Source organism: Xyrauchen texanus, chromosome 22, assembly GCF_025860055.1.
Source record: "Xyrauchen texanus isolate HMW12.3.18 chromosome 22, RBS_HiC_50CHRs, whole genome shotgun sequence".
In the NCBI taxonomy this organism is placed as follows: Eukaryota; Metazoa; Chordata; class Actinopteri; order Cypriniformes; family Catostomidae; genus Xyrauchen; species Xyrauchen texanus.
The window spans coordinates 13,121,052-13,146,070 of record NC_068297.1 but is presented as its reverse complement, the minus strand read 5'-3'; the positions used below and the strand labels follow the sequence as shown (position 1 = coordinate 13,146,070).

Below are 25,019 nucleotides of genomic sequence, written 5' to 3'. Positions count from 1 at the left end.
TTCCCTCTCTGATGCTCTAGCATGCCTCTTAAGTCTCCCTCTGCCATCACTATAAGTGTTAGAGATAATTATGAACCAGGTGACGAGCAGAGCCTTGCCACCCACCCCCTCTCTCTGGCATATGACCACCTCCCCCCGCGCCGCCACCCCCATGCAAAGTTATACTAACATACTAAGAAGTTATGCCACACACTTAAAATATTCCACTGTTGTTATGCTTTCAGATTCTGTCAGCATGAGCAGGGAATACAGGGGTTATGACAGAAATGTAATTCCAAGCTGACAGTGATGAATGACTCATTTTATCACAAGCCACATGTGTAGGCAGACATGCTAACGCCAAAGCGCCATTAGTGTTTGCAAGCATCAGAAATAAATTGTAAATTAATCTCTCATCAAATAATCAAATCATAGATTGTGTTTGCAATTCATGATTAGAATTAATTTAACAAAATTAAACCAATTGTTGAAAAATACGTCAAATCACTGTAGCTATGTGATCGATTTTTGTATTGAATTCCAGTGTGGTCTGGTGAGTGTCCAAGCACTCACTCAGAGTTTTTTATTTTATAAATTTAGATGGTGAAAACAATCCTATTACGCCCAGGAGGTCAGTTTGACTCAGTTTTTTAGTTTGAGAAGGCTATTCTGTTACTCGCTTTTAAAAACCAATGTCAAAAAAAGGTCAGTGCAACTCTTACGTTTTGCTGACATCATATTGCATGTTTACTTTATTTTTCTATATTTCCATCTCTGATTACAGCGAACTACAGGCGTCAATATTGGAAGTTTCACAATGGCTAACACTGGCACCTTTAAAGAAATAAAAAGTTGCCTTAAAGGCCTGTCGCATTGATTTGAGACAACTGCTATTATTGGGCATTCAAATTCCAATCACATTTTAATGCCCAAATAAGGGAATTTTAAGCAAATATCAAGGGTGGGATCAGATGTGCTTGTAGGGAGCAAATGTATTATAACTAAATGTCCACTGTACACAAATATAACATAATTTGCTGTTTTAATATTTGATAATATAAAGATAAACAAAGATTCACCAAATTTGGTTAGAAATATGTAAATGTTAATTTTTAAATATATAAACAGGTTTATGACAAATGTTTCAAATAGTCAATACAGCCTAACATTCTGGTTTTACCCACAAACTTTAAGCCATGTTGCCCGTTTTTAGAATGACTAATGCAGTCAAATTCTTGGGTAAAATGAATGAAAGGCTACATTAAGGTTTTAGGTTAGAATTTAACCAGTAGGCTATAATCAGCATGTACAGGTCTTGTAAATGGTCACAATTTCTTTTAAGATTCTTTTAAGAATTTTTAAGCACATTTTTTAATTCATTAGTTCATTTTAAATGGTCCAGTGTAACAAGTGAATTTTTAAATGCATGTATCTATCTCAATTACTATGAGTTTAAGCGTTAAGTATTTGATTGATAAATGGTGTTCATAAAGCGGACATGTTTGTCATCTTACCTGTAAATGATTTAGTACTTCTCTTGAATTTTGTTTGTAAGAGAAGCAGCAGGATCAACTCTAAAGCTTTGGTCTCTCTCCCAGTTAGTTGCATGTTTGCTTATTATTCTTGCACCTGTACCCAACAGTACCGATATTAATCAGTATATATTATTAGGTTGAAGTGCATTGATGTGGTGAGCTTAGTGTATAAGAGCTTTTCTCACTGAAGGCAAGGCATTATTTGGGCTTTATTTTTTTTTGTGGGTCACTGGGGTGGTTTATAAGAGTTTAAATGTTATGTTTTTAAGTGTATTCATAATAAATTTGCCTTTGCAGTTGTGGTGTAATTTCACATTCATTTCAATGACATAGGCTCCCTCTTTTACTTTTTTATCCTCTCCATTTGCTTGGCTATCACAGTGTCTCTACTTTCTTCGAAGGCTGAGGAAAGCACATCTACCACCCCCATCCTCACTACATTCTATAGAGGGACTATTGAGAGCATCCTGAGCAGCTGCATCACTGCCTGGTTTGGGACTTGCACCGTTTCAGACCACAAAGCCTTTCAGAGGATAGTGAGGACAGCTGAGAAGTTCATCGGGGTCTCTCTTCCCTCCATCAAAGACATTTACAAAAAACACTGTATCCGCAAAGCAGCCAGCATTGTGGACGACCCCACACACCCCTCACACAAACTCTTCACCCTCCTGCCGTCTGGCAAGAGGTACCAAAGCATTCGGTCCCTCACGGCCAGACTGTGTAACAGCTTCTTCTCCCAAGCCATCAGACTCCTCAATACTCAGAGACTGGACTGACACACACACACACACGTGTCCTGAGTTGCATTATAATTACTGTCACTTTATAACTGTCTGCTACCTCAATAACTGCTATGTGCATAGAACACTATCTTATAGTATGTTATGTTTACATTTGGCATTTTTTAGAAACTGTCATCTTTTGCACTACTGTGTACTGGTCGGCGCTGCACTGTCTCTCACTGTGCCTATTGTCCTGTTCATTGTTAGTAATTTATTGTACAGTCCCGTACTTATAGTTATGTTATTTAGTCTGTCTAGTCTCATGTGGTTCTGGGTTTGTCCTATGTTGATTTATGTAGCACCATGGTCCTGGAGGAATGTTGTCTCGTTTAGCTGTGTATTGTACTAACTGTATTGGTTGAAATGACAATAAAAACCAGTTGACTTGTAATGAGCGTCTTTGAGCATCTTTTTACGTGGCACTTTTCGCACCAAACTATGTTTATCTTTTGGAGACAGAATGCGTATCTTTTCTGAGTGGTATGATGGCCGTGTGTTCCCATGGTGTTTATACTTACATACTATTGTTTGTACAGATGAACATGGTACCTTCAGGCATTCAGAAATTGCTCCCAAGGATGAACCTGACTTGTGGAGGTCCACAATTTTTTTTCTGAGGTCTTGGCTGATTTATTTTGATTTTCCCATAATGTCAAGGAAAGAGATACTGAGTTTGAAGGTAGGCCTTAAAATACATCCACAGGAACACCTCCAATTCAGTACACCTCCTATCAGAAGCTAATTGGCTATTTGCCTAAAGGCTTGACATCATTTTCTGGAATTTTCCAAGTTGCTTAAAGGCACAGTTAACTTAGTGTATGTAAACCTCTGACTCACTGGAAGTGTGATACAGTCAATTAAAGCTGAAACAATCTGTCTGTAAACAATTGTTAGAAAAATGACTCGTGTCATGCACAAAGTAGATGTCCTAAATGACTTGCCAAAACTATAGATTGCTCATTTTAAACCTGTGGAGTGGTTAAAGAAATTAGTTTTAATGACTTCAACCTAAGTGTATGTAAACTTCTGACTTCAACTGTGGATGCTCTAATTGCATTACATTGGAAACTTTAATTGAAAATAATTGGAACCATTTACGTAAATGTATTTTAGGCCAACACTTCATAATAGAAATTGTAAAGAGTGCTTAATTTCTACTTTCTTTTTTTATCCATTTTCTTTACCCACTGTACTAAAGTAAGCTGCAAGCCACAGATATATTTCATGTGAGCTAAGCTACATATGCATTGTCTAGTTTTTGTCCTCTTAGGCTACACAACAGCATGAATAATAAATGGTATGCCTGTGCAATTTCTAAACAGAATCTTTTCACTATTTATGCAGAGAGATTTCAATCACCAACTTTAACTTCTCCAGCGTCTTGGAGTACATTTGAATAATTCATCATAAGAATATTTATCTCCGCAAGGAGCTTCAGATGTAAATAAAAGTTTTGATTACATTGTCGCCAGGGCTGCTCTTAAAGAAACAAATGCTAATCTACACTGTCAGAGATTCAGTCTCATGATACTGTCAACACGGGTAATCAAATAAAAAGCAATTCAAGCTGCTATGTATGTCACAGACCAAATCCAGTAGTCAGAGACATAATTATGTCATATCACATCTGAAATTTAGAGAGCTTAATCTGGACTGTTTGAATGAAATCTGCTGAATTAAAGCTGATGCATTTTTTTTACATTTACATTTATGCATTTGGTAGACGCTTTTATCCAAAGCGACTTACAGTGTACTTATTACAGGGACAATCCCCCCGGAGCAACCTGGAGTTAAGTGCCTTGCTCAAGGACACAATGGTGGTGGCTGTGGGGATTGAACCAGCAACCTTCTGATTACAAGTTTAGCGCTTTAGCCCACTACACCACCACCACTCCTTTTACATTTCTTTTTTGTCTGCATCCCAGCTTGTTGTGCAGAGTCTAAGTAATTTGTATGTTGACTTCCCTAGTGTAACAATGAGGTGGTGCTATCAAAACATTGTTCTGCTTGTCTGAGCGACCTCTTCCAACTTGATGCAGCAACACTGGCTCAGCCAATGGTGTGATTTTACAAAAGTATGTTTAAAAGAATTTAACATTTCACATTCATTTCAATTACTTTTTTATCCTCTCCATTTGCTTGGCTATACAATATGTGCCACCACACGTTCACCATACAGAGCTTCAGGCAGGCCTTAAAGTGTAAAAAATAAAAAATAAAATAAAAAGGGTAATAACCTGATAAAGAGGCCTGTTTTAGCATTACCCCTTGCTCCACACCTCAAGAGGTTAAGAATTATTATTTTTTTTATCAAATGGTGTATTCTTTTATTATGAATTGTACATTTTCAGTTCCCTTTACAAAAGGCTTCACTACGATGTTGCGCTGCTAAGCGCTACGGGGGGAACAGCTTTCGCTGTGAGCCGAGCTGAATAATGTGTGGAACACGTCAATGGACATTGACCGGAATTTATAGCCTCGGCTGATGTAATCATTAGAGGCACCTGAGGCCAGGCTATAAATGGATACGTCACCAGGTGTCGTCAGAAACTCTTTTTTCAGAGCGATTCTGTTTCTGTGTGTTTCACACACCCTGTCAAAACTTTCTTTCCTCTGTTAGGAGTTAGAATCAGTTAAACAGTGTGCAGTGAACTTTGTTCTTTGTTTTCCACTTGGAACAAGTTTGGGTGAGATCTTAGGGCAGAAGAGGACCTCTTCGCCTCTATGAATAGCGCAATGTCTCCTCTACTTCTCCCTGAAATCACCCAGCCCCCTTGGGTCTGGACGTTAAGCCACATACATGACCCAGAATGCGTCTGTATGCGTTTCTTTCCCCGGTTTCTCTGCTCCCGGGAGTCTTGGCAATGTTCACCAGCAAGGGTCTTGCCTCCTATTAATGGCGCTGCGCTGGCTGAACAGGATATGGTTCTTGGAGTTAATATCTCTCCTCGACGGCTCGCCTTGGACGATTCCGAACAGGTAGGACCTTCTTTCTCAGGCTCGGAGGACATATTCATCCCCGGCCCGAATTGTGAAACCTTTCATGCTTGGCCCCTGTAGGGTACCAACTGAGGTTCACAGGGCTTTCTCCTGAAGTTATCGAGACCATTTCAAGTGCTAGGGCTCCCTCCCTTGGAACTGATCTGGGTAGATTTTACAGGGCAGAAGAGGACCTCTTCGCCTCTGTTGATAGCGCAATGTCTCCTCTACTTCTCCCCGAGTCACCCAGTCCCCCCCCTCGGGGGTGCTGATCGTGGTGGCGCATACATGGGCATGCGTTTCCTTCTAATAAGTTCAAATTACAGAACCAGCTAACTGCCAGTTTGCTTCAGTTCTGGATTTTCTGTGGAAAGAACTGTCAGCGGGCAATTGCCTCGCCACTGCCAGGTTCTATGTGGCTCCCACTTCGGCTTGCCACGCCTTGGTGGGCGGGGTGCCCTCTAAGAGGCATCCTTGCTAGGACCTCTTCATAGGGTAAGACCCCCCTTTTTAAAACCTCTAGAGTCAGCGTTTGGTAGACTTCTGACTCTCAAGATGGTTTTTCATATGGCAATTACGTCTCTAAGGAGACTTGGGTACCTACAGGCTCTGTCTCTTTTGCCGGCCTGTTTTGAGTTGCCCCAGGTAGGACCAAGAGCATTCTTTGCACCCTCACCCTGACTACCTGCCCAAGGTGCCTTTCTCGACCCTTGGCCAGTCATTCTCTAAGCCTTCTGCTCCCTGCCGTTTGTAATGCCGGAGCAGCTAAAGACTACTCAGACTTTGTCCAGTCTGTGCCCTTCAGAATTATGTCCACCGCATTTGCTAGTGGCGTAAAGTCAGGGCAGCAGTTCTTCACTTTGAAGCCGTGACCGGGTTGTCACTTTGGGTGAGGGACCTTACTGCCCGGGCCTCACGAGGCACGCGTTCAAGCTTCGCCAGTAGGTTTTAGGGCGCACTCTTCCAGAGGGCTCTCCTCCTCTAAAGCCTTGGCTAGAGGTCTCCCTCTGCAGCAAGTTTGTGGTGCGGCAGGTTGGTCCTCTCCACGCACATTCATTAAACTTTTATAGTTTGGATGTTCTTGCCACTCTTGGCTCTTACGCCCTTGAGTTGACACCAAACAAGTTTGTGGTGCGGCAGGTTGGCACTCTCCGCACACACTAATCACATTTTATGGTTTAGATGCTTTGCTACTCCGGACTCTTATGTCCTTGAGTCGACATCTCAGCCCATGCCTAAACAAGTTTGTGATGCGGCAGGCTGGTCCTCTCCGCTCACATTCATCAGTTTTTATGACAAGTTTGTGTTGTGATAGGGTTCTCTTCGCACACATTCATCGAACTTTATGGGTTAGATGCTTTGCTACTCTGGGCTCTTATGCCCTTGAGTCGACATCTCAGCTCATGCCTGAACAAGTTTGTGATGCGGCAGGCTGGTCCTCTCCGCTCACATTCATCAGTTTTTATGACAAGTTTGTGTTGCGATAGGGTTCTCTTCGCACACATTCATCGAACTTTGTGGGTTAGATTCTTTGCTACTCTGGGCTCTTATGCCCTTGAGTCGACATCTCAGCTCATGCCTGAACAAGTTTGTGATGCGGCAGGCTGGTCCTCTCCGCTCACATTCATCAGTTTTTATGACAAGTTTGTGTTGCGATAGGGTTCTTTTCGCACACATTCATCGAACTTTGTGGGTTAGATGCTTTGCTACTCTGGGCTCTTATGCCCTTGAGTCGACATCTCAGCTCATGCCTGAACAGGTTTGTGATGTGGCAGATTGGTCCTCTCCGCACACATTCATCAAAAAATTAATTGTTTAGATGTTTATGCTACTCCGGGCTCTTATGCCCTTGAGTCAACATCTCAAGCTCATGTCTGAGACCTCTCGCGTTTTTGTGAGTACACTGCACAACCGTAGGGGTCCGGACAGCCCCAAGTGCGGCGGCGTGGGTATTGCGTTCCCCGTAGCGCTTAGCAGCGCAACATCGTAGTGAAGCCTTTTGTAAAGGGAACGTCTCGGGTTACATGTGTAACCCTTGTTCCCTGAAAAAGGCGAACGAGATGTTGCGCTGCTTTGCCGCACTGGGACGTCCCAGGACTGCTCTTCAAAAAGAAGTATCTGACGACACCTGGTGACGTATCCATTTATAGCCTGGCCTCAGGTGCATCTAATGATTACATCAGCCGAGGCTATAAATTCCGGTCAATGTTCATTGACGTGTTCCACACATTATTCAGCTCGGCTCACAGCGAAAGCTGTTCCCCCCGTAGCGCTTAGCAGCGCAACATCTCGTTCCGCCTTTTTCAGGGAACAAGGGTTACACATGTAACCCGAGACGTTTTACACTATAATTTTTTTCTTCTTTTTTTTTTTTGGTATAATACTCATTATTTTAGAGTAAAAAGCCAGCCCTTTAGTCGGCAGCAGATGAGGCTTGAAAATAGGTGTCATTTAGTAAATTGAACAGAATTAAGGAGCATTGTAGAGTCTCATGAACTCAAAGACAGTCTTTGAACCAATCAGACTCCACTCATTTGCAACTGCCTTCTATTCCCCACAGCAGTCAATACAGCAAATTCATACTCATCATCGTCTGAATGGATCACACAATCATCCATCTGAGGATACCCCGCAGACTAAATCTCTCTATCAAGCCTAAATTTCCACTCTGGTCTGGGTGAAATTAGTATTTATGTGTGTGCATTCATGTGTATGTTTTCACTGCATATTAGAACATGGAAATCAGGCAAGAGGTGCAAACAACTTCAGAACTCTCTTCAGTCCTGTTTAACTCTAAACATAAGGACCATCATCTTTATTCTGTTAAGATGTGTATGAAATGAAAGTCATAAACATAAAGGTGTGTCAACAGAAATATTTAGCTGAGATAAATATCCATAGACAGATGGAAATAAATACACACACTGATATACATATACAAAACCACTTCCTCTGCTGACATTTTTACATTTACTAATATTTTTTCTGAAGAAAGATAAACATAAATGATGATGACAGTCAAAATACTAAATGCAATGGATCAATATTTACTGAATAATCAATTATAGAGGGCCTTTTAGATTCTAGTTAAGAAATAATTTTACATTTGGTATTTTAACTTTTAAGGCCTTATGTGGTGAAATCCCAGAGATATGGATCTCTCAATATGGCTCTGTGCATAAATTGTTTAAAGTTATATATTTTTAATGGACAATTTTGAGCCGGGGCCCTCTAGTTGAGTTGACATGGAATGACCCTATACATGATTAACATGACCATGCGGGATGTCGGTATATTATTGGTCGGTCATTTTATGCTGACTCGCTTACAAGTATCATCTCCTTTCAGATATGTTTGCATTGGCTCCAGCGTGTTTACCTTCCCCTGTGGCACGAATAGAAGCATGTTTTAGCAGCAGTGTGGGAGACCTGGCTTTGGATACCACATTGAAACCAGGAAGTAATCACGTTCACGTAATCAGTGGCGAGTGGGATTCAGAGGTTACATTTTTCTTCACTAATGGTCAGGTTTCAGGTTTGGGGTTTGGGTTGGGGGACACAGTTTAAAAAACATACAATCCTCTTCACTGTAATAATGTACAGTTAAAAACAACTCTGTCTACAACTTGCTTTTGGCGCCCCTACATGGACATTACAACCAGAAAATGGAGCTCACACATGTCCATACGCCTAACAACACTTACCACTTTACCCATTGGAGGCACTGTTTTGAATTTCTGTAAGCACAGACCGATTTTATCTAAAGAAATTTCAATCTACTGTTTCCGATTTCACTGTGAGATCTGTCTAAGGAGATACCGCTATCCAAACGCATAAATAGACAATCAAAATTGTACTGTTATCTACATTTCTTTGGTCAACCATGTATAAGCCCAGGCCTGAATCCCATCTACCTGAAACAGTATGTTTTTCCCTCTGAGAGATTCAAGAGAAAGACAAACAACGTATGAGTCATACGCATGTTTGTTGCTCTATCCACCGACGGCAGAGAAATATGTCACTTTTGTATTTCTCTGATGATTCAACGAGGAGCAGTTGAACAGGAAGCAAGCAGACATAGTGAGAAATGTGTTAGAGGAAATGGAGCAGAGAGCCATGAATAATGTGTGTGGAGGGGTGTGTGTCTGCCGTGTCATACTCCATCAGAGTGTAACCAGCTCACTGTGAGTCAAATCTTAGAGGCTGTGAGTATACTGATGTTATGCCATTTAAGAAAGGTTTAATATTATGCTTCACTGATTTAGTCTTGTGTTCTAGTCCAGATTTGTTTTAGTTTTTTTATTAAAAGTTGAAAAGGCCTTTTGCTCTGAATTAGAAAATCTTTCCTACACCTACAATAGCAAATTACATTTTGAGGCAGATTTAAATAATGTTATAGCAGTTTAGAGAGGAGGTTTAGAAATGATGGGTATCTTTTTAAACCTTAATATCCACAGCATAGAAACACCAAAAGTAGTAAGGGGCTAAAAGTAAGAATTGGCTGACATATTTAGGTCAACTGACTAAACAATGGTTCTGCATACCAATGGTGGATTTTATATGGCAGCATAAATGGTTAGATTTTTTTAAAGCAACATAAAAATAATCCATCCGACTCCAGTGGTTTAATCCAAGTCTTCTGAATCAATCCAATCAGTTTTGGGTGACTTTTTGGTTTAAAATGGGTTTGAAATCATGATTGCCTTAGAAACTGCTGATGTGATGATTTAAGGTGAAATTATTATTATTATTATTATTATTATTATTATTATTATTATTATTATTATTGTCTATTCTCATCCAATTTTGAAGACATGGATTAAACCACTAGAGTCTTAAGGATTAATTTTACGATGCCTCTGTGTGCTTTATTCACTTGAATTCTTTGGACAAACAGAGCTGAGATATTCTTCTAAAAATCTTAATTTATGTTCTGCAGAAGAAAGTAAGTCATGGTACAAAAATAGTCATGTCTAAAAATAATTCTAAAATTGTGGTCCTTTTTTTGGTACTTTTAGTGTTTTCATCAGCATGTGCTGGTTTTCATGTAGGCCTACTTCTAAAAAATACAAATAAATAAATAAAAATAAAATTCAGTCAGTGTTAGCAACAACCATTTAATTTAATTGTTAACCATTTAATTTTTGTTATCTTTTGTGCAAATTTGGTTGGCCTATCAATAATCAATCAATACTGGTCAGGCTCGAGAGAAAATTGCAGCTAAAAACAATTAAACCACTTTAAAAAAAAAAAAAAAAGTTGGAAAGGGGAAAAGGTAATTTAAGAGCAAAAGGTAAAGAGAGAAAAAGGAGGAAACCACTGCTATAAAGCATGACCCTATTGGTCTGTCTTCCTTAACATATCTTATTAATACACACAACAAACTCACAACAGTGAATCTTATTAAAACTTATCCCATGCAGTGATCAAAGTCTGGCTCCTTTTCAGCTTTTTAATCAATATACGTTTACCTACAGTAAAGGAACACAATTTGCAGGTCAGAATAAAATATCTTAGTTAATTCATAATTGCCAAATATTTTGACATGTATAAATTATATGGAGAATGTAAATATGGCGACAGTTTTGTCATCCCAGTCACTTGATTCATGAATGTTTTTTTTTTTCTAATCTGGAATTATCAAAAGCACCGAATACATAGGCCTGCCTTGTATGTGCCAGTTGGATTGTAAGTGTGTGACCTCTTGTGTTTCTTGGAGTTGGTAGCTGGTTTGATTTTAGTTTCTTGATGCCGCATGGTTTAGTGGTTAATTTAATATTTGTCTTTGCTGCCCTCTAGTGATGATAATGTATCATGAACATTAAAGGGATAGTTTCCCAAAAATGAAAATTGTCACGCCCTGACTTTCTTTCTTCTGCTGAACACAAATATTTTTAGAAGACAATCTCACCTCTGTTGGTCCTCACAATGTAAGTGAATGGTGACCAGAATTCAGAAGGTCCATCAATATTTTAGTAATTTTTTACACTGTAAAAATGGTAAAAGACTGTAAAAATAATACAGGAAAAAAGTTAACGAGAATTAACTGTAAAATATACAGTAAATTATTATTATTACTTTTTAAAGACAATACATACAAATATAAAAAAAAATAAAACATTGTAGATGTAAAAATTTTGATTTTCCTGTATAATTAATGGTAAAAATTGACATTATGTTTAACAAGAGAGTACATGTACTTTTTACAGTAAATTATTGTTGAAATTACAGTACAAAACAATAATTGGGCATTCCCACAATTCCCTGCCATGACCCATCATATTTAATTTTAATTTATTGAAGTAGTTATGTTTCTTCTTATTTTTATTATCAGTTACATATATTGGGGTGTTCTGTTTTAAATTTAATGTAGTTTACTTAATGTTTACCGCATTATTTAAATTTCACGTGTTACCCTAACGGTAAGTGTTTGTCACTTGACACTCTCTACATGCTTATTAGTCATTGCTCCTTGAAGAGCCACTATTGGTGAACTTCATGCCATCATGTGTTCTTCTGTCATTTTTACAGTGATTAACAATTCCTTATAAAGCAAAAGGCAGATTTTTACAGTTTCAGAAGGTTAATATTAAGTTCCCCTTCTGTCACTCACTCAACGTTGTGTCGATGTAGTGACACTAGTGTCACCCTTGAGAGCCCTGAAACACCTCAATCTTTGAGTCAATGGGAATTGGCAAGTGGAATTTGTATGCCACTCCCCCGGACATACAGATATAAAAGGAGAAGGAATGCCCACTCTCATTCAGATTTTTTCTTAGGAGACAAGCAGTTGTGTATCAGCGAGCTGAATTCTACTGCTGTTTCATTCACCTCGAAGAAGAGTATACTGTTGGATATACGGCGCATTCCAGCGGCTTTCTCTCCTTCTGCACGCCTAGTGCAGATTGCACCCCTGAATGCTTTGAGAGCACTACTAAGAGAGTATATTTCAGCTAAAAGACTATATTTCTTCTTTAAGAGCAAGCACATTGACGTGAACATCTTTTTAAAGACACGTATTTATAAAGATGCCTTTCCGTCTTTGTGTTATTCCTGGATGCTGATGTTATCTCTCCACCTCCGATGGCCACGGGCGCTGCCTCAAGTGTCTGAGCAGCGATCACACTGAGACAGCGTTTGAGGATGGTTCATGTTCTCATTGCGAGAATATGACCATGGTAACGTTGCGGTTGCGGTTTTCCTTCCAGGGTAAAGCCACTCCAGCCGCCCCCACCCCAGCACTGCGCCTTCTACCTATGGGTACGAAGCCAGCCTGGCTGGCTCTGGAGTTGATTTGGGAAGTTCAATGGGTGCAGCCTCGCAGGGTAAATCTCTGCGGAACTCCCATTCCCCAGAATGCTCGTTTGCCCCTGTTGAGTTCTGAGATGAGAACAACTCACCTCGTGGCCAGCTTAACATCTCTTACAGGGTTCGAGAACAGAATGAGTTCTCGATCGCTGCATCGGAGAGCGCACTGGCGATGTAAGATGCCGAGGACTCAACTGGGCTGCCACCTTCATGTCTGCCGACCCATTCTGAGGCCGATGCAGAGCTGACCGCTATGCTTGCCCAGGCCACTGCGAGAATCGGGTTGGACTGTAACCCCCCGTCCTCCCCTGTAGATCTCGTACCCCGTCTGCTCGCCAAGGGCGTCCCCCTGCAGCAGCGAAAGCCCAGGTGGCTCCACCACAGCCGAAGCCCAGTTCTCGTCCCCAGCGTAGAGCCCCCCGCAGGAAGCGGACGCCCCCCGCCTCACGGCCTGGCACGAGGACCCAGAAGGCTCCTAAGCACCCCTAAGATGGATGACCCAGGGAGAGAGAACAGTGCCAGCATGGTCATATAAATTACAACAGTTTTAAACAGTATAATTTACAGGTTGTTCTGTAAAGTTGTTTACATTTTTACTGTATTTTATACATAATTATTCTGGCAAACACAGCTGCCTGTTTTGTTTTGTTTTTGTAAAAACAGCAGGATTTCCACTTCTCCACCATTGACCAGCCCCAACCAGTAGGTGGCTGAATGAGAAATTGAAAGTCACTTCCACACCAGAATGTAGAAGTGAAAGTGTAATGAAAAAATATTTATGTTTCTCACCCAGACCTATGACATTGCTTCTGAAGACATTAATTTAACCACTGGATTTGTATGGATTACTTTTATGTTGCCTTTATGTGCTCTGTGGACCTTCTGAGTTCTGGTCAACATTCACTTAAATTGTGAGGATAGACAGAGCTGAGATATTCTTCTAAAAATTGTATTTTGTGTTCTGCAAAATAAAGAAGGTCATATTCATCTGGGATGGCATGAGGGTGAGTAAATTATGAGAGATTTGTATTGATTTATTTATATTTTTTGTGGTGAACTAATCCTTTATTTTGTGGAACACAAAAGGAGATTTTAGGCAGATTTTAGTTGGAATATATCAAAGTTATACTGATCTCGATACAGTCACAACAGCATAAGATCATCAAGTTACATCACAGTGGCATCAGGCTTCATTTTCCCAGAATGTTAATTATGAATTTTGTTCTCTGGTTATTTTTGTTTTTTTATTAAAAATGGATCTTAAACATCTAATGTACATGTTTTTAGTTGTTTTACATATTATTATATTTTAACCTGGATTTTGCCATGAAAAAGGCATAGACGTTGGCAAACAAAGAGCAATATTTAAATTGTCATATTAGAACAGTAGCCCATGTCACACTTTCAGACAGCAATGGGTCATATCACATTCTTCTGAGCTAAACTCTGAGGGATTAGCGCTGCAACAGCACAAGCATTGACAATACTGTCTTTTATTTCTTGTTTCATGAGTGTATTTACATTTTTGTCCTGCTAATGCCACTTTCTCAGTGGTCATAGTGACAAAAAATACATTCACAGAATCAAAGTGCATTGATTACAGTGTCCAGCACCAGATAACCAAAAAAACAAACTTATTTTTCGTTATATAATTGACAAAAAAATACAAATGTCCAAAGGTGATAACAGCCACACAGCTCAGGCCTAAAATGTCTAAGAACAAGTCTAAATTTGAGCCTCTTCACAATGTACATTATGTCTGTTTAATCCTTGTTCGTCAGGGCTACGTCCACAGAAATGCATGGTCCCTGACCACCTGAGCAAGACGCTGGTTAAATGGCCTGTAGAAGCTTTGCAGGATCTCCTTGGTTATAGGCAACATTGGGCCGAGGTTACGATTGGCTGGTCTTCTGGTGTTGGAGGCGGGGCTCTTAGTGATGTCTGCTTCCTTCTGCAGAGTAAGAGGTCCTGTACAGTCAATGAAGCACAAACACACATAAATACATGTAAGTGCAGGTACACTAGGGTTGCCATCTATCTACCACCTGTGGGACAGGAGGTGGAATAATGTGGCAGTATTGGTATGATCTGCTCGAAATCACACACATGGACACAAACATAAGCAAATTAGATGCACACTTGAGACTAGGCAGATCTATATTACCTTGAAATATACATTTATTTACATTTACATTTATTCATTTATTCATTTAACAGACAATTTTACCCAAAGTGACTTGAAAGAGTAAGTAAAAAAATAACATCCTATCTAATACAGGATGGTTGGCAACACTAATGTGCACATGGGGAGATTTGCATGGTAAACTTACATACTTATGAAGACTTCAGAGGTTAAGCAAACAGATACACATTAGCATGCACATTTAATGGAAAACATGAAAAGTGACTCACCCAACTGTAGAAAGTCAAAGACTCTCCGCATGGTGTTTTTCCGGTTGGCAGCATGATCCTCCAATCGTAGGATGAGAATTTGCTCCCTATTGAAAACACTCAGCCAGTCCAGCAGGTACATGACATACAGTCCAACCTGAAGCCTCACCTACAGAAAACAGGTGTGAAACACAGTTAAACCCCACAGTCATTGGTGCCCTCCCCAGAGAACTCCCCAGAGAACTAATCTAGGACTTTCGTCATTAATTTGTCAATTTACAAAAAGGGTTTAACAAATATGTTATGCTGGCTTTATACATTCTGGTCAATTTCTTATACAATCCTAGGACTTCATAAGACTTGGAATATAGTCATATGGACCACTTTTATAATATATATTTTATAGAGCTTATTTGGCCTTTTTTATTGTTTGACAGCCCAAGAACTCGTTCACTTTCATTCTGAACATTGTGTTTAACATTTTCTTTTGTGTTCCACAGAAGAAGAAAAAAACAACATATGGATTTCTATCAATAGAGGGAATATAGATGACAGAATTCTCACTATTGGTTAAACTATTCATTTTAAAGATATTGTGAATTTAATTTCATGTTTTCACCAACAGATGGACCCAAAGTTTCAACAGAAAATTCAGCAGTTAGAGTAAACAGAGGCAATCTGTCAATTATTTTCTGTTTTACAGTATATCATATTTTACTATTGTTTACAAAATCATTTTAAAACGTAGCTTTTTCTAATATTTTCTGGTCTATATACCTGGTCTATATTACTATTTGATACAGTATATTATAAAACAAGTCAATACAATTTGGTTTTGTATCACAGGTACATAAGATTTACCAGAGTAAGCAGCCTTTATTCAGCAATAGACAGGGTTTTGCTGATGCATCAGCCAGCTTTTGTCCAGGCCATAATCAAACATACATGATACAAGAAAATACAGTTTAAAGAATAGTTCACCCAAATATACAAATTATCTCATAATTTACTCACTCTCCTGCCATCCCAGATGTGTATGACTTTCTTTCTTCTGCAGAACACAAATTAAGATTTTTAGAAGAATATTTCAGCTCTGTAGGTCTATAAAATGCAAGTGAATGTCATACAAAATCTACATAAAGGCAGCATAAAAGTAATTCATATGACTCTAGGGGTTAAATCCATGTGTTCATACACAATATTATAGGTGTGTGTGAGAAACACTTAAAAAATTATTTAAGTAATTTTTTTTATAATACATTCTCCTCTCTACTCAGTAGGGGGCGATATGCATGAATAATGTGAAACACCAAAAACAGAAGGAACAAGTGAAATAAAAGGACTTAAATATTGATCTGTTTCTCACTCACACCTATCATATCAATTCAGAAGATATGGATTTAACCACAAGAGTCATCTGGAGTATTGTTATGTTGTCCTTATGTTGATTTTGGAGCTTTGACATTTTGGCAGCCATTCACTTGCATTATATAGACTGAACAAAAAATATTTGTTTGTGTTCAGCAAATGAAAGAAATTCATACACATCTGGAATGGCAAAAGGGTGAGTAAATGATGAGATGAGAATTTTCATTATGTGGTGAACAAACCCAAGCAGACAATTTATTTTACATTTTTTGGCAATACCATTTTTTTAAACTGTTTTAATTTCAGTTTCCAACATACTTCTCCAGATCTGAATCATCCCCTGACCACACAGCTTTGGGGAACAGCCAGAACAGCTCAACTCCTGGTAGGTCTATACTATCTATACAGATGGACCTGGAGGCTGAACCAATTTTATCATATCAGACTGAATGAGATCTGGCTCATGACATGACAGATGCCCTCGGTTCTCTGACAAAATTAGATTTACAGACTGTGATGCTTTGGTGAAACATATCCATCTCTATTTGAAAGGATCGGATAACATTTTTGTAAAATAAAGGGGACATATCACGAGGAATCAAATATTCCTTAATCTTTTAATATAAAAGACATTGATGTCCTATGGAAAATGTAAAACTATCTAGTCCAAAAAGAGCATTTATTGAAACTAAGCTGCAAAAAAAATCTTGTTTGGGACTTCTGCAACTTTGTGACATTGTACAAATGAATACATTAGAAGTGGCTGGCTGAAGTTTATGTTTAAGTATGACTTTGACATAAAAACTTTATAATTGGAGAAAAAAAAATCATACTGTATAAATTATATGACCCTAATGATACAGTCAAGCCTGTATTACTTACATCGAATTTGAGTGAATGCAAATTCAGATGTTCAGATTTCATATTGCAGTGACACTCACTGGCATCAAGTTGTTGAGAGTGGTGTTGTAAATGCAGGAACGGATGGAACTCTCGGCCAAGCAAGCCTCAAACAGCTGCAGCGACTCTGATACTCGATCATGAAAATCCTCCACAGATTTATTGGTCATGCCAAAGTATAAATAGTCTGAGTAAAGTCTGCTCTCTCACACACAAATACACACACATACAACCATAATGCACAGATTTATGATTAGAGATAAAAGTAGTCTAAAGTTAATTTCTCACATACAGGGTAATATAACACTGTAAATCTGATTTGAAGTTGGAGTTGTTAATAGGACATGAAATTGGATTAGTACCTCTCTACTGGGTCTCTGAGCATCACAATGAATCTGGCATCTGGTTGGACAGCATGAATGAAGTCTTGCACCAAAAAAGGAGGCTCCACCCCTGTGCCATTGTCATAAAAATGAACCCAAGCATTGTTGTCCCACATAGTGGATGCACTTGCTTCACCTGCCAATCAATAAAGGTAAATAAGACACTACACACACAACGTTCATTTAAGTGTCTGATTATTAGCAAAAGTTGAGAATCCTGCTTCATTCCAACCAACTACATATTTCATTTTAAGATGTGCATTAGTAAGCCATAAGTAGATAAATTATATCAGTGATTAGATTTAAATGGGTTGTTTGATGCTGCTTTAATTTCTCAGGCCTCAGTATACAAAAAAATAAATACAAATACAGAGGGCAAAACTTCACCATAGCATCTCTAATGGAAAATAAATCTTGTTTTGCTAGTCAGCATGACTCTAATAGGAGCTGTCTCATAATAATAATAAAATTAAAACAGTAAAGCATTAGGAAAGGCAAAAACTTTACCAATTATGATGTCAACTTCTGTGGGGCTTTTCGAGGAGTTGCTAATCAAGAGATCCTGAATCTGATTGGCTGCTTGGTCAAAGAGATCTAGGTAATCTTTCAGTGGGTACGGGTTATGAAAACCATTACTCAACCTGATGATACCTAAAACCAAGGGAAACAAAGTATGATTAAAATCAGATGTAAATGAGCTTGAAACTGAATTAGAGGGCTGCAGTAACTGTGAAATGTAATTGTGTAATCAATTAAATGAGATAAAACCCAATGATTTGTGTAAATTAAGCAGATGCTCTGCAAAAGAAGAAAATGGAATCTACCCCACCCCTGGTGTACAAAGCTGTAAGTGCTGTTGAACATATAGACACCATTTACACCTGGTATAAAGATGCATCTTGGGTAATCCGATCACATGTGGTCAGGTGAGACACATTGCTGTTTACACCTGGTTGCTTAAATGCATTTCCTGTGACCACTTGTAATCGGATTTGGAGGGGAAGGACTCAATCAATCACTAGGTCAGTGTGTTACTGCATGACATGAAAGCACAACAAAGTCAGAATAGACAAAGAAAGTGAAAAAACTGTGTGCTATTGCTCCCAAATGCAGCTGAAATTTAATTTAAGCACAAAAGCAACATTTCGAGCAGAAATGTCAGTATTAACCTGAGCTGCTGATGTTCGTGCTTCTCATAAGTGTCCCTGCATGTTGATTTCAGCCACAATGAAGAAGTTCTCATGCTTGTGTATACAGGTATATCTGCTTTTTAAAATTTTTCCTTTACAGCCACTCAAAACCAGCAAAATGTAAACTCGTTTTAGCGGTTGATTGACAACTGAGGGGTGGCGCTTAGCTGGTCATAGGCACATTTAAGCTTCAGTTTCTGAGGAAAATTTCCACATTGAGGCGCAAAAAGTGAGTTGCATTTTTAGTTTTCAATTGTGTAATACATTCAACAAGAAATTCATATTTTATTAACTCAATTTCCCAAACCCAACCCTAAACCTAACTTTTTGTACAGTTAAACTTTCATTTTAGAGTGAAAATGCAACCTTCGAAGCAGTTTATGTGTACATCATTACTTCCTGGTTCAATGAGCTCACACAATGTGCTATAAGTAGCTCTAAAGGGAAATGTTATCACATAGAATTGATGCAAAATGTCTAATGGGGGATGGCACTTGTCAATAACTGGACTGAATATGGCTGATTTCAGAGAGCATGAACTTTCGGAAGCAATATGTTGATTTCTGTCTCATGTTGCATAAAATGTACATCTTAAACTCTTAGATTTCTTAATCACAGTGGAATCTGAAATCCATTGAACTCACCAAACCTCTTTCTCGTCCACCAGTGTGGTTCTTTCATAGTGGTGAAATGGACCTCAGGATGTAGCCGTAACCGGTCGTAGAGATCCGTGGTCCCACACTTGGGCTGGCCGATAATGTAAAAAAAGGGTAGGCAACGCAGGCGGTAATGTCTCCCGGCATGCTGGTGAAGGTGAACCGGAAAAGCTCTGCGCAGGTGGTCATAAATAGCTTGGAAGCGCTTTGAATATAGAGCATACATGTTTTTCCCATAGGGATCTGCTGTAATATTCCCAAAAAATTCTTCGTACCAGCAAGGATTCTTGAGATAGGGAAGAAATTTGTGAGGAATTGCAGAAAATATCTGGGGAGGAGAAAGAGAAGGAAAGAAGTTTTTTCCTAGCAAATTGATATTTATAAGACCGTAGAACAATTATTTATGAGGGCATGTACATTTGATACATTATATATACTGTATAAATTATATGTATATGTATATATACAGTATATATATATATATATATATATATATATATATATATATATATATATATATAAAGAATGTGTAATAATTTAAATCGAATTTGAATATAGGTTAATTTTCCAACTGTAAGTGTAAAATTACTTGCAAATCTTCCATCCTTCAAAACTTATTGAATCTCTATACAAATTCTACACTACCAGAACTTTCTCTTAATTTGGCATTATCATAATGTATGAACACACAGTATGTGGTTTCACATTTGAGTCCCAAACTCAGCCGATGAGAATAAAAATGTTTGCTTTAAATTTGTTATTATTTAAATATTAAACAATATAATTCAATTGCACACACCTGTGGCTCTTTCTCTCTAAGTTCTCCAAGGTCAGGCACTCTTTTACGGCTAAAATCCACTTTGGCCACAATGCTTCGCACAACCTCTCTCACAACAGTGTAGTCTGTAACTGTGGACATATCAAGGGCCATATGTGTTGGTTGAGACAATACTGTGATTTGAAATGGTGATGGAGTAAGAAAGAGCCCCTTTTGGTCTCTCGTCAAGATGTAGGAAGCCATGATGAAAACGGTGACAATAAGCCCAAAAAGGAAAGTTACAATTTTGACTTTCCGTACAGACCCAAGCATCGAGGGTCCCCATGCTTGGTGCTGCACTCTGTTGTTGTCTATGATAGTCAACACCTTTGTCCACCTGTTGTCCAGATTGAGAAATGCAGGTTCCAGTTTTTCACAAGGAGCACTGAGAAGCCCATAATTCTGGTTCATTTTTCTTTTAATTGTATCTGCTTCACGTATAAAGTGAGTCCCATTGATGTGAGTTATTGTAGGGAGAAGTTTGCCCCATCACATCTACATCGCTTGCTTGAAGTACTGAATAACCCACAAGAGCCCTGTTTTGCCAATGAAATCACAACATTTCATACAGCAGATGTTGTATGGCTTCAGGCCATTGTTTTTAATAGGATGCTTGTGGGAGGAGAGACAAACAGTGGAATGAGCAAGCTGACTGCTTGGGTTTCCAGCACACGTGGCAAGGGGCAAGACGTGTGGGAGACGATCGGAGTACTCCTTTAATTTAGCTGCCACAGATTACACAGAGGCAGCAGGGTTAACATAGAAACAAAACACAGATGTTGTCAAGGTACAAACGCCCATTCAACAGCTCAGATCTCAGAATGGAATATTCCTGTAAGAAAGGAAAAGAGTGTTACAGCAAACAAAGCCATTATACCAAAGAGATTTTATTGATTTGAGTCTCATCAAGGTCTCCTGTGTTGAAAAGACCAGCACTGCTGGTCACCAGCATGTGTTGTGTTTGGATGCTGGTCCAGCACTTAGCAGCCTGAACCAGTATGTAAAGTATGTAACATATTTTGCGTAACATAAAAAGCCAATTATAGGGATAGTTTAATAGTAAATATAAAAATTCTGTCATTGTTTACTCACCATGATGTTGTGCCAAAAGACTTCTCTGGAACACAAAACATCTAGGTTATGTATGTAATCTCCGTTCCCTGATGGAGGGAACGAGACATTGTGTCGAAGAAGTGATACTAGAGGTCTGTCTTGAGTGCCGAATATGCCTCTGATCTATGAAAAATGGCCAATGAGAAGTTGGCAGACAGTATTTGCATACCCCGCCCCCGGACATACGGGTATAAAGGCGGGAAAATACGTCTAGTTCATTCAGGATTTTTCCGGCCACAGCAGTGGCTCGGCTCAGCGACGTGGCCTGGAGGACACAACATCTCGTTCCCTCCATCAGGGAATGGAGGTTACATACATAACCTAGACGTTTCCCGTCTGTCGCTCGCTTCGACGTTGTGTCAAAGAAGCGACACTAGGGGTCCAATTTAAATCATGCCATGCGCTGAGGGGGGCACAGCCTGGGTGTGATAGGCTAATGAAATGGCATCCACCACCCAGTAGGAAAGCCTCTGTTTGGAGACAGCGTTCCCTTTCCGCTGCCCACCAAAGTAGACAAAGAACTGCTCAGACAGTCTAAAGCTCTGTGTGCGGTCCAAGTAGGTATGCAAAGCAAGTACCGGACACAGCAACAAAGGGGCTGGGTCTGCCTCCTCCCGGGCAGCACTTGCAGGTTCACTACTTGGTCTCTGAAGGGAGTCGTAGGAACCTTAGGCACGTATCCCGGCCGTGGTCTTAGGATCACATGAGTGTTTGCCGGACCGAACTCCAGGCAAGTGTCGCTAACAGAGAACGCTTGCAGGTCCCTGACCCTCTTAATGGAGGCGAGCGCAATCAGCAGGGCCGTCTTCAGGGAGAGGACCCTGAGTCCAACTGATTCTAACGGCTCAAAGGGAGGTCTCTGAAGGCCCAAGAGGACCACTGAGAGATCCCAGGAGGTGAACAGGCTTGGCCGGGAGGGATTTAACCTCCGGGCGCCTCTTAGGAACCTGATAAATAAGTCGTGCTTATACAAAGACTTGCCGTCTACTGCGTTGTGGTGGGCCGCGATAGCAGCTACGTACACCTTCAAGGTGGAAGAGGACAGCCTCCCCTCCAACCTAACTGCGCACCTATGTGGGTCTTCAGCCCAGAAAGAACACCAATTTGCAAAAAAGCGCCACTTCAGGGCGTAAAGTTGCCTGGTAGAGGGAGCTCTGGCTTGGTTCATCGTGTCTACGACAGCAGATGGTAGATCAGCTAGATCAGATCAGGCAGAATTGAGACGTGGAAATACGCGTCCTTCAGGTCTACCGCTGCGAACCAATCTAGATGCCGATAGTCCAAGATTGGTCGTAAGCCGCCACCTTTCTTGGGTACGATAAAGTAAGGGCTGTAGAAAACATTCTTCATCTCGGTTGGAGGGACAGGCTCTATCGTGTCTTTGAGTAAGAGGGTCGTGATTTCCGCACGCAGGGATTTGGCATGTTCGCCATGTACTTCGCCGCGGACATCCCCGAAGAAGGGGGGGGGGGGCCTGTCAAACTGAATTGCGTAACCAAGTCGAATGGTCCTGGCCAGCCTGCGTGACGGGTTGGGAAGTGAAAGCCACGCGTCCAAACTCCGCGCTAGGTGCACTAAGCTAGGAAAAAAATAGTTAAGAAATAGCTCTTTTACTGATAATGTGAGCAAATGAAATGAATTCAACAAAAGATTCTCCTCCCGGCCCTCCACCGGGGGACGGAGTGGTCTGCTTACCAGCTCCGGAGCTAACGTCTTGGTCTCCGGGTCGATTGTCTCAGGAGCACCTGGGAGCCTTCCGGGTCCTTAAGGGGGTCTGTGAGACGGGGGGCGTGTGCTTCCTGCAGGGTGCTAGGCCTGGGTTGAGGCGGAGCAGGGTGGCGGCGTCCACCTGGGGAAAAGGCGTGTACCCGTGGGCCGCTCCGCCTTCGAGGGTAGTGAGAACGGATGAGCAGGTGGCTTTGTGACGAGTGGAGAGGGGTGCCCTCCATGAAGTCGTCAGCTCATAATGCACCTCCGGGAAAAACGGGACCTGGGGGGGGCGTGGATAGGCAGACCGGCCGTGAGGCGAGCTGCTGTTGCCTCAAGCACGGACGGGAGTCAACGAGCGTGCCGGGGGGCGGGTGGTCCAAGGGGACGTACCCGGTGGAACCACACATGCTGCCGTCCCCAGATCGCCTCCATCACCAGCCGCATCGTCCTCAATCCCGTGGGAAGAAGGAGCGACGCATGGGGCGGCTGGAGTGGCGTTCCTTCGGTTGAAGGAAAGCCACGACCACAACGTTGCCATGGTCATGTTCTCGCAGTGAGAACATGAACCATCCACAAACGCTGCCTCGGTGTGATCGCACCCCAGACACACGAGACAACGCCTGTTGTCACTCTTTTAACGATAAACTCTTTTAAGTTTTGTGCTGTCGAAGTGCCCAGGGGCAAACTGCACTGCCTTGCAGAGAAGGAGAAAGCCGCTGAAGTGAGCAGAATCATCTCAGAGGAAGAGGAACAGGTGTGTGACTCACAGCTCACTGCATACACGACCATAGGCTCCGAAGAACATTTGTGAATGAACTAGACGTATTTCCCCGCCTTTATACCTGTATGACCGGGGGCGGGGTATGCAAATACTGTCTGCCAACTTCTCATTGGCCTTTTTTCATAGATCAGAGTCATATTCGGTGCTCAAGAGAGACCCCTAGTGTCGCTTCTTCGACACAATGTCGAAGTGAGAGACAGACGGGGAATGAGGTGTTTGGCAGAATGACAGCCTCAGTCACCATACTGCCTAACATCTCCTTTATGTGTTCCAGTGAGGAAAGGATAACAAATGGGTTTAGAACAACATAAGGGCGATTCAGTTATAACAGAATTTCCATTTTCTGGTGAACTATCTTTAATTCAGCATTTTTATGGCAAAACAAGCTGGCATTGATATAACTTTCAAAAGTTATACAAATATATAATTAATACAATTTCTAGAAATCAATTCACACATATAATATTTATGGAATTCATTTTATTTTAGACAGATGGGGAAAATAAAAAGGCTAAAGAAGCAGTGCAATCCAACAAAAACAGGAACATTTGTCCCAAGGACTACTTTTTCTTTACTGAAAATTAGCAGAATTATTCCGCATTGGGTACTCGCCCTGAAACGGACACCCTGACGATATAAAAGGGGTTTGAGGCAGTGGGGTGTCAGAAATATTTAAGAATCAGTTTCTGTCTCACACACTTGCCAATACCATTACGATGGGGTTTGGATCAGCACCAGAGAAAGGATGGCAGAAAGATCACACAGGCCACAGAGTGTATGTGGCATATGGTGTAAGTGTGGGAAAGTGTCCACTGTGTTTTTACATAATGTGTGTTTTGAAGAGTTTAGTGTGTAATCCGTTCAGACATGATAGCTTCAGGACATGCTAAATTAAGATCAGAGCAGACCAGATGCTGGCTAATAGATTAATTTTTTTATTTGACATCCCCCCACTCCCTTTCTTCTTTCACTCTCTTACCTTGTCTCTAATCTTTCTTTATGAATTTATTTTTCTTTCATTCTTGGCAACAATACAAACACACAATAAAGACACAACACAATACCCTGACATCTGTTGGACCATTCAGAGGCACTTTATTATTTCAACTACATTATGGAGACATTTAC

General features: G+C 40.5%; 1 protein-coding gene across 1 annotated transcript in view; it reads right to left on the bottom strand.

Moving 5' to 3' along the window:
* Positions 1 to 13,773: 13,773 nt before the first annotated feature.
* Positions 13,774 to 25,019, bottom strand: part of LOC127662820 (carbohydrate sulfotransferase 15-like) — a 30,031-nt gene continuing 18,785 nt past the window's right edge. The window contains exons 2-8 of the mRNA XM_052154178.1: positions 20,270 to 21,119; positions 19,459 to 19,798; positions 18,132 to 18,275; positions 17,604 to 17,760; positions 17,283 to 17,439; positions 14,995 to 15,142; positions 13,774 to 14,550 (exon numbers count right to left, since the gene is read on the bottom strand). Of these exons, the coding sequence (XP_052010138.1) occupies positions 14,366 to 14,550; positions 14,995 to 15,142; positions 17,283 to 17,439; positions 17,604 to 17,760; positions 18,132 to 18,275; positions 19,459 to 19,798; positions 20,270 to 20,698 (1,560 nt within the window). The 5' untranslated portion in view covers positions 20,699 to 21,119 and the 3' untranslated portion in view covers positions 13,774 to 14,365. The remainder of the gene's footprint in view (positions 14,551 to 14,994; positions 15,143 to 17,282; positions 17,440 to 17,603; positions 17,761 to 18,131; positions 18,276 to 19,458; positions 19,799 to 20,269; positions 21,120 to 25,019) is intronic.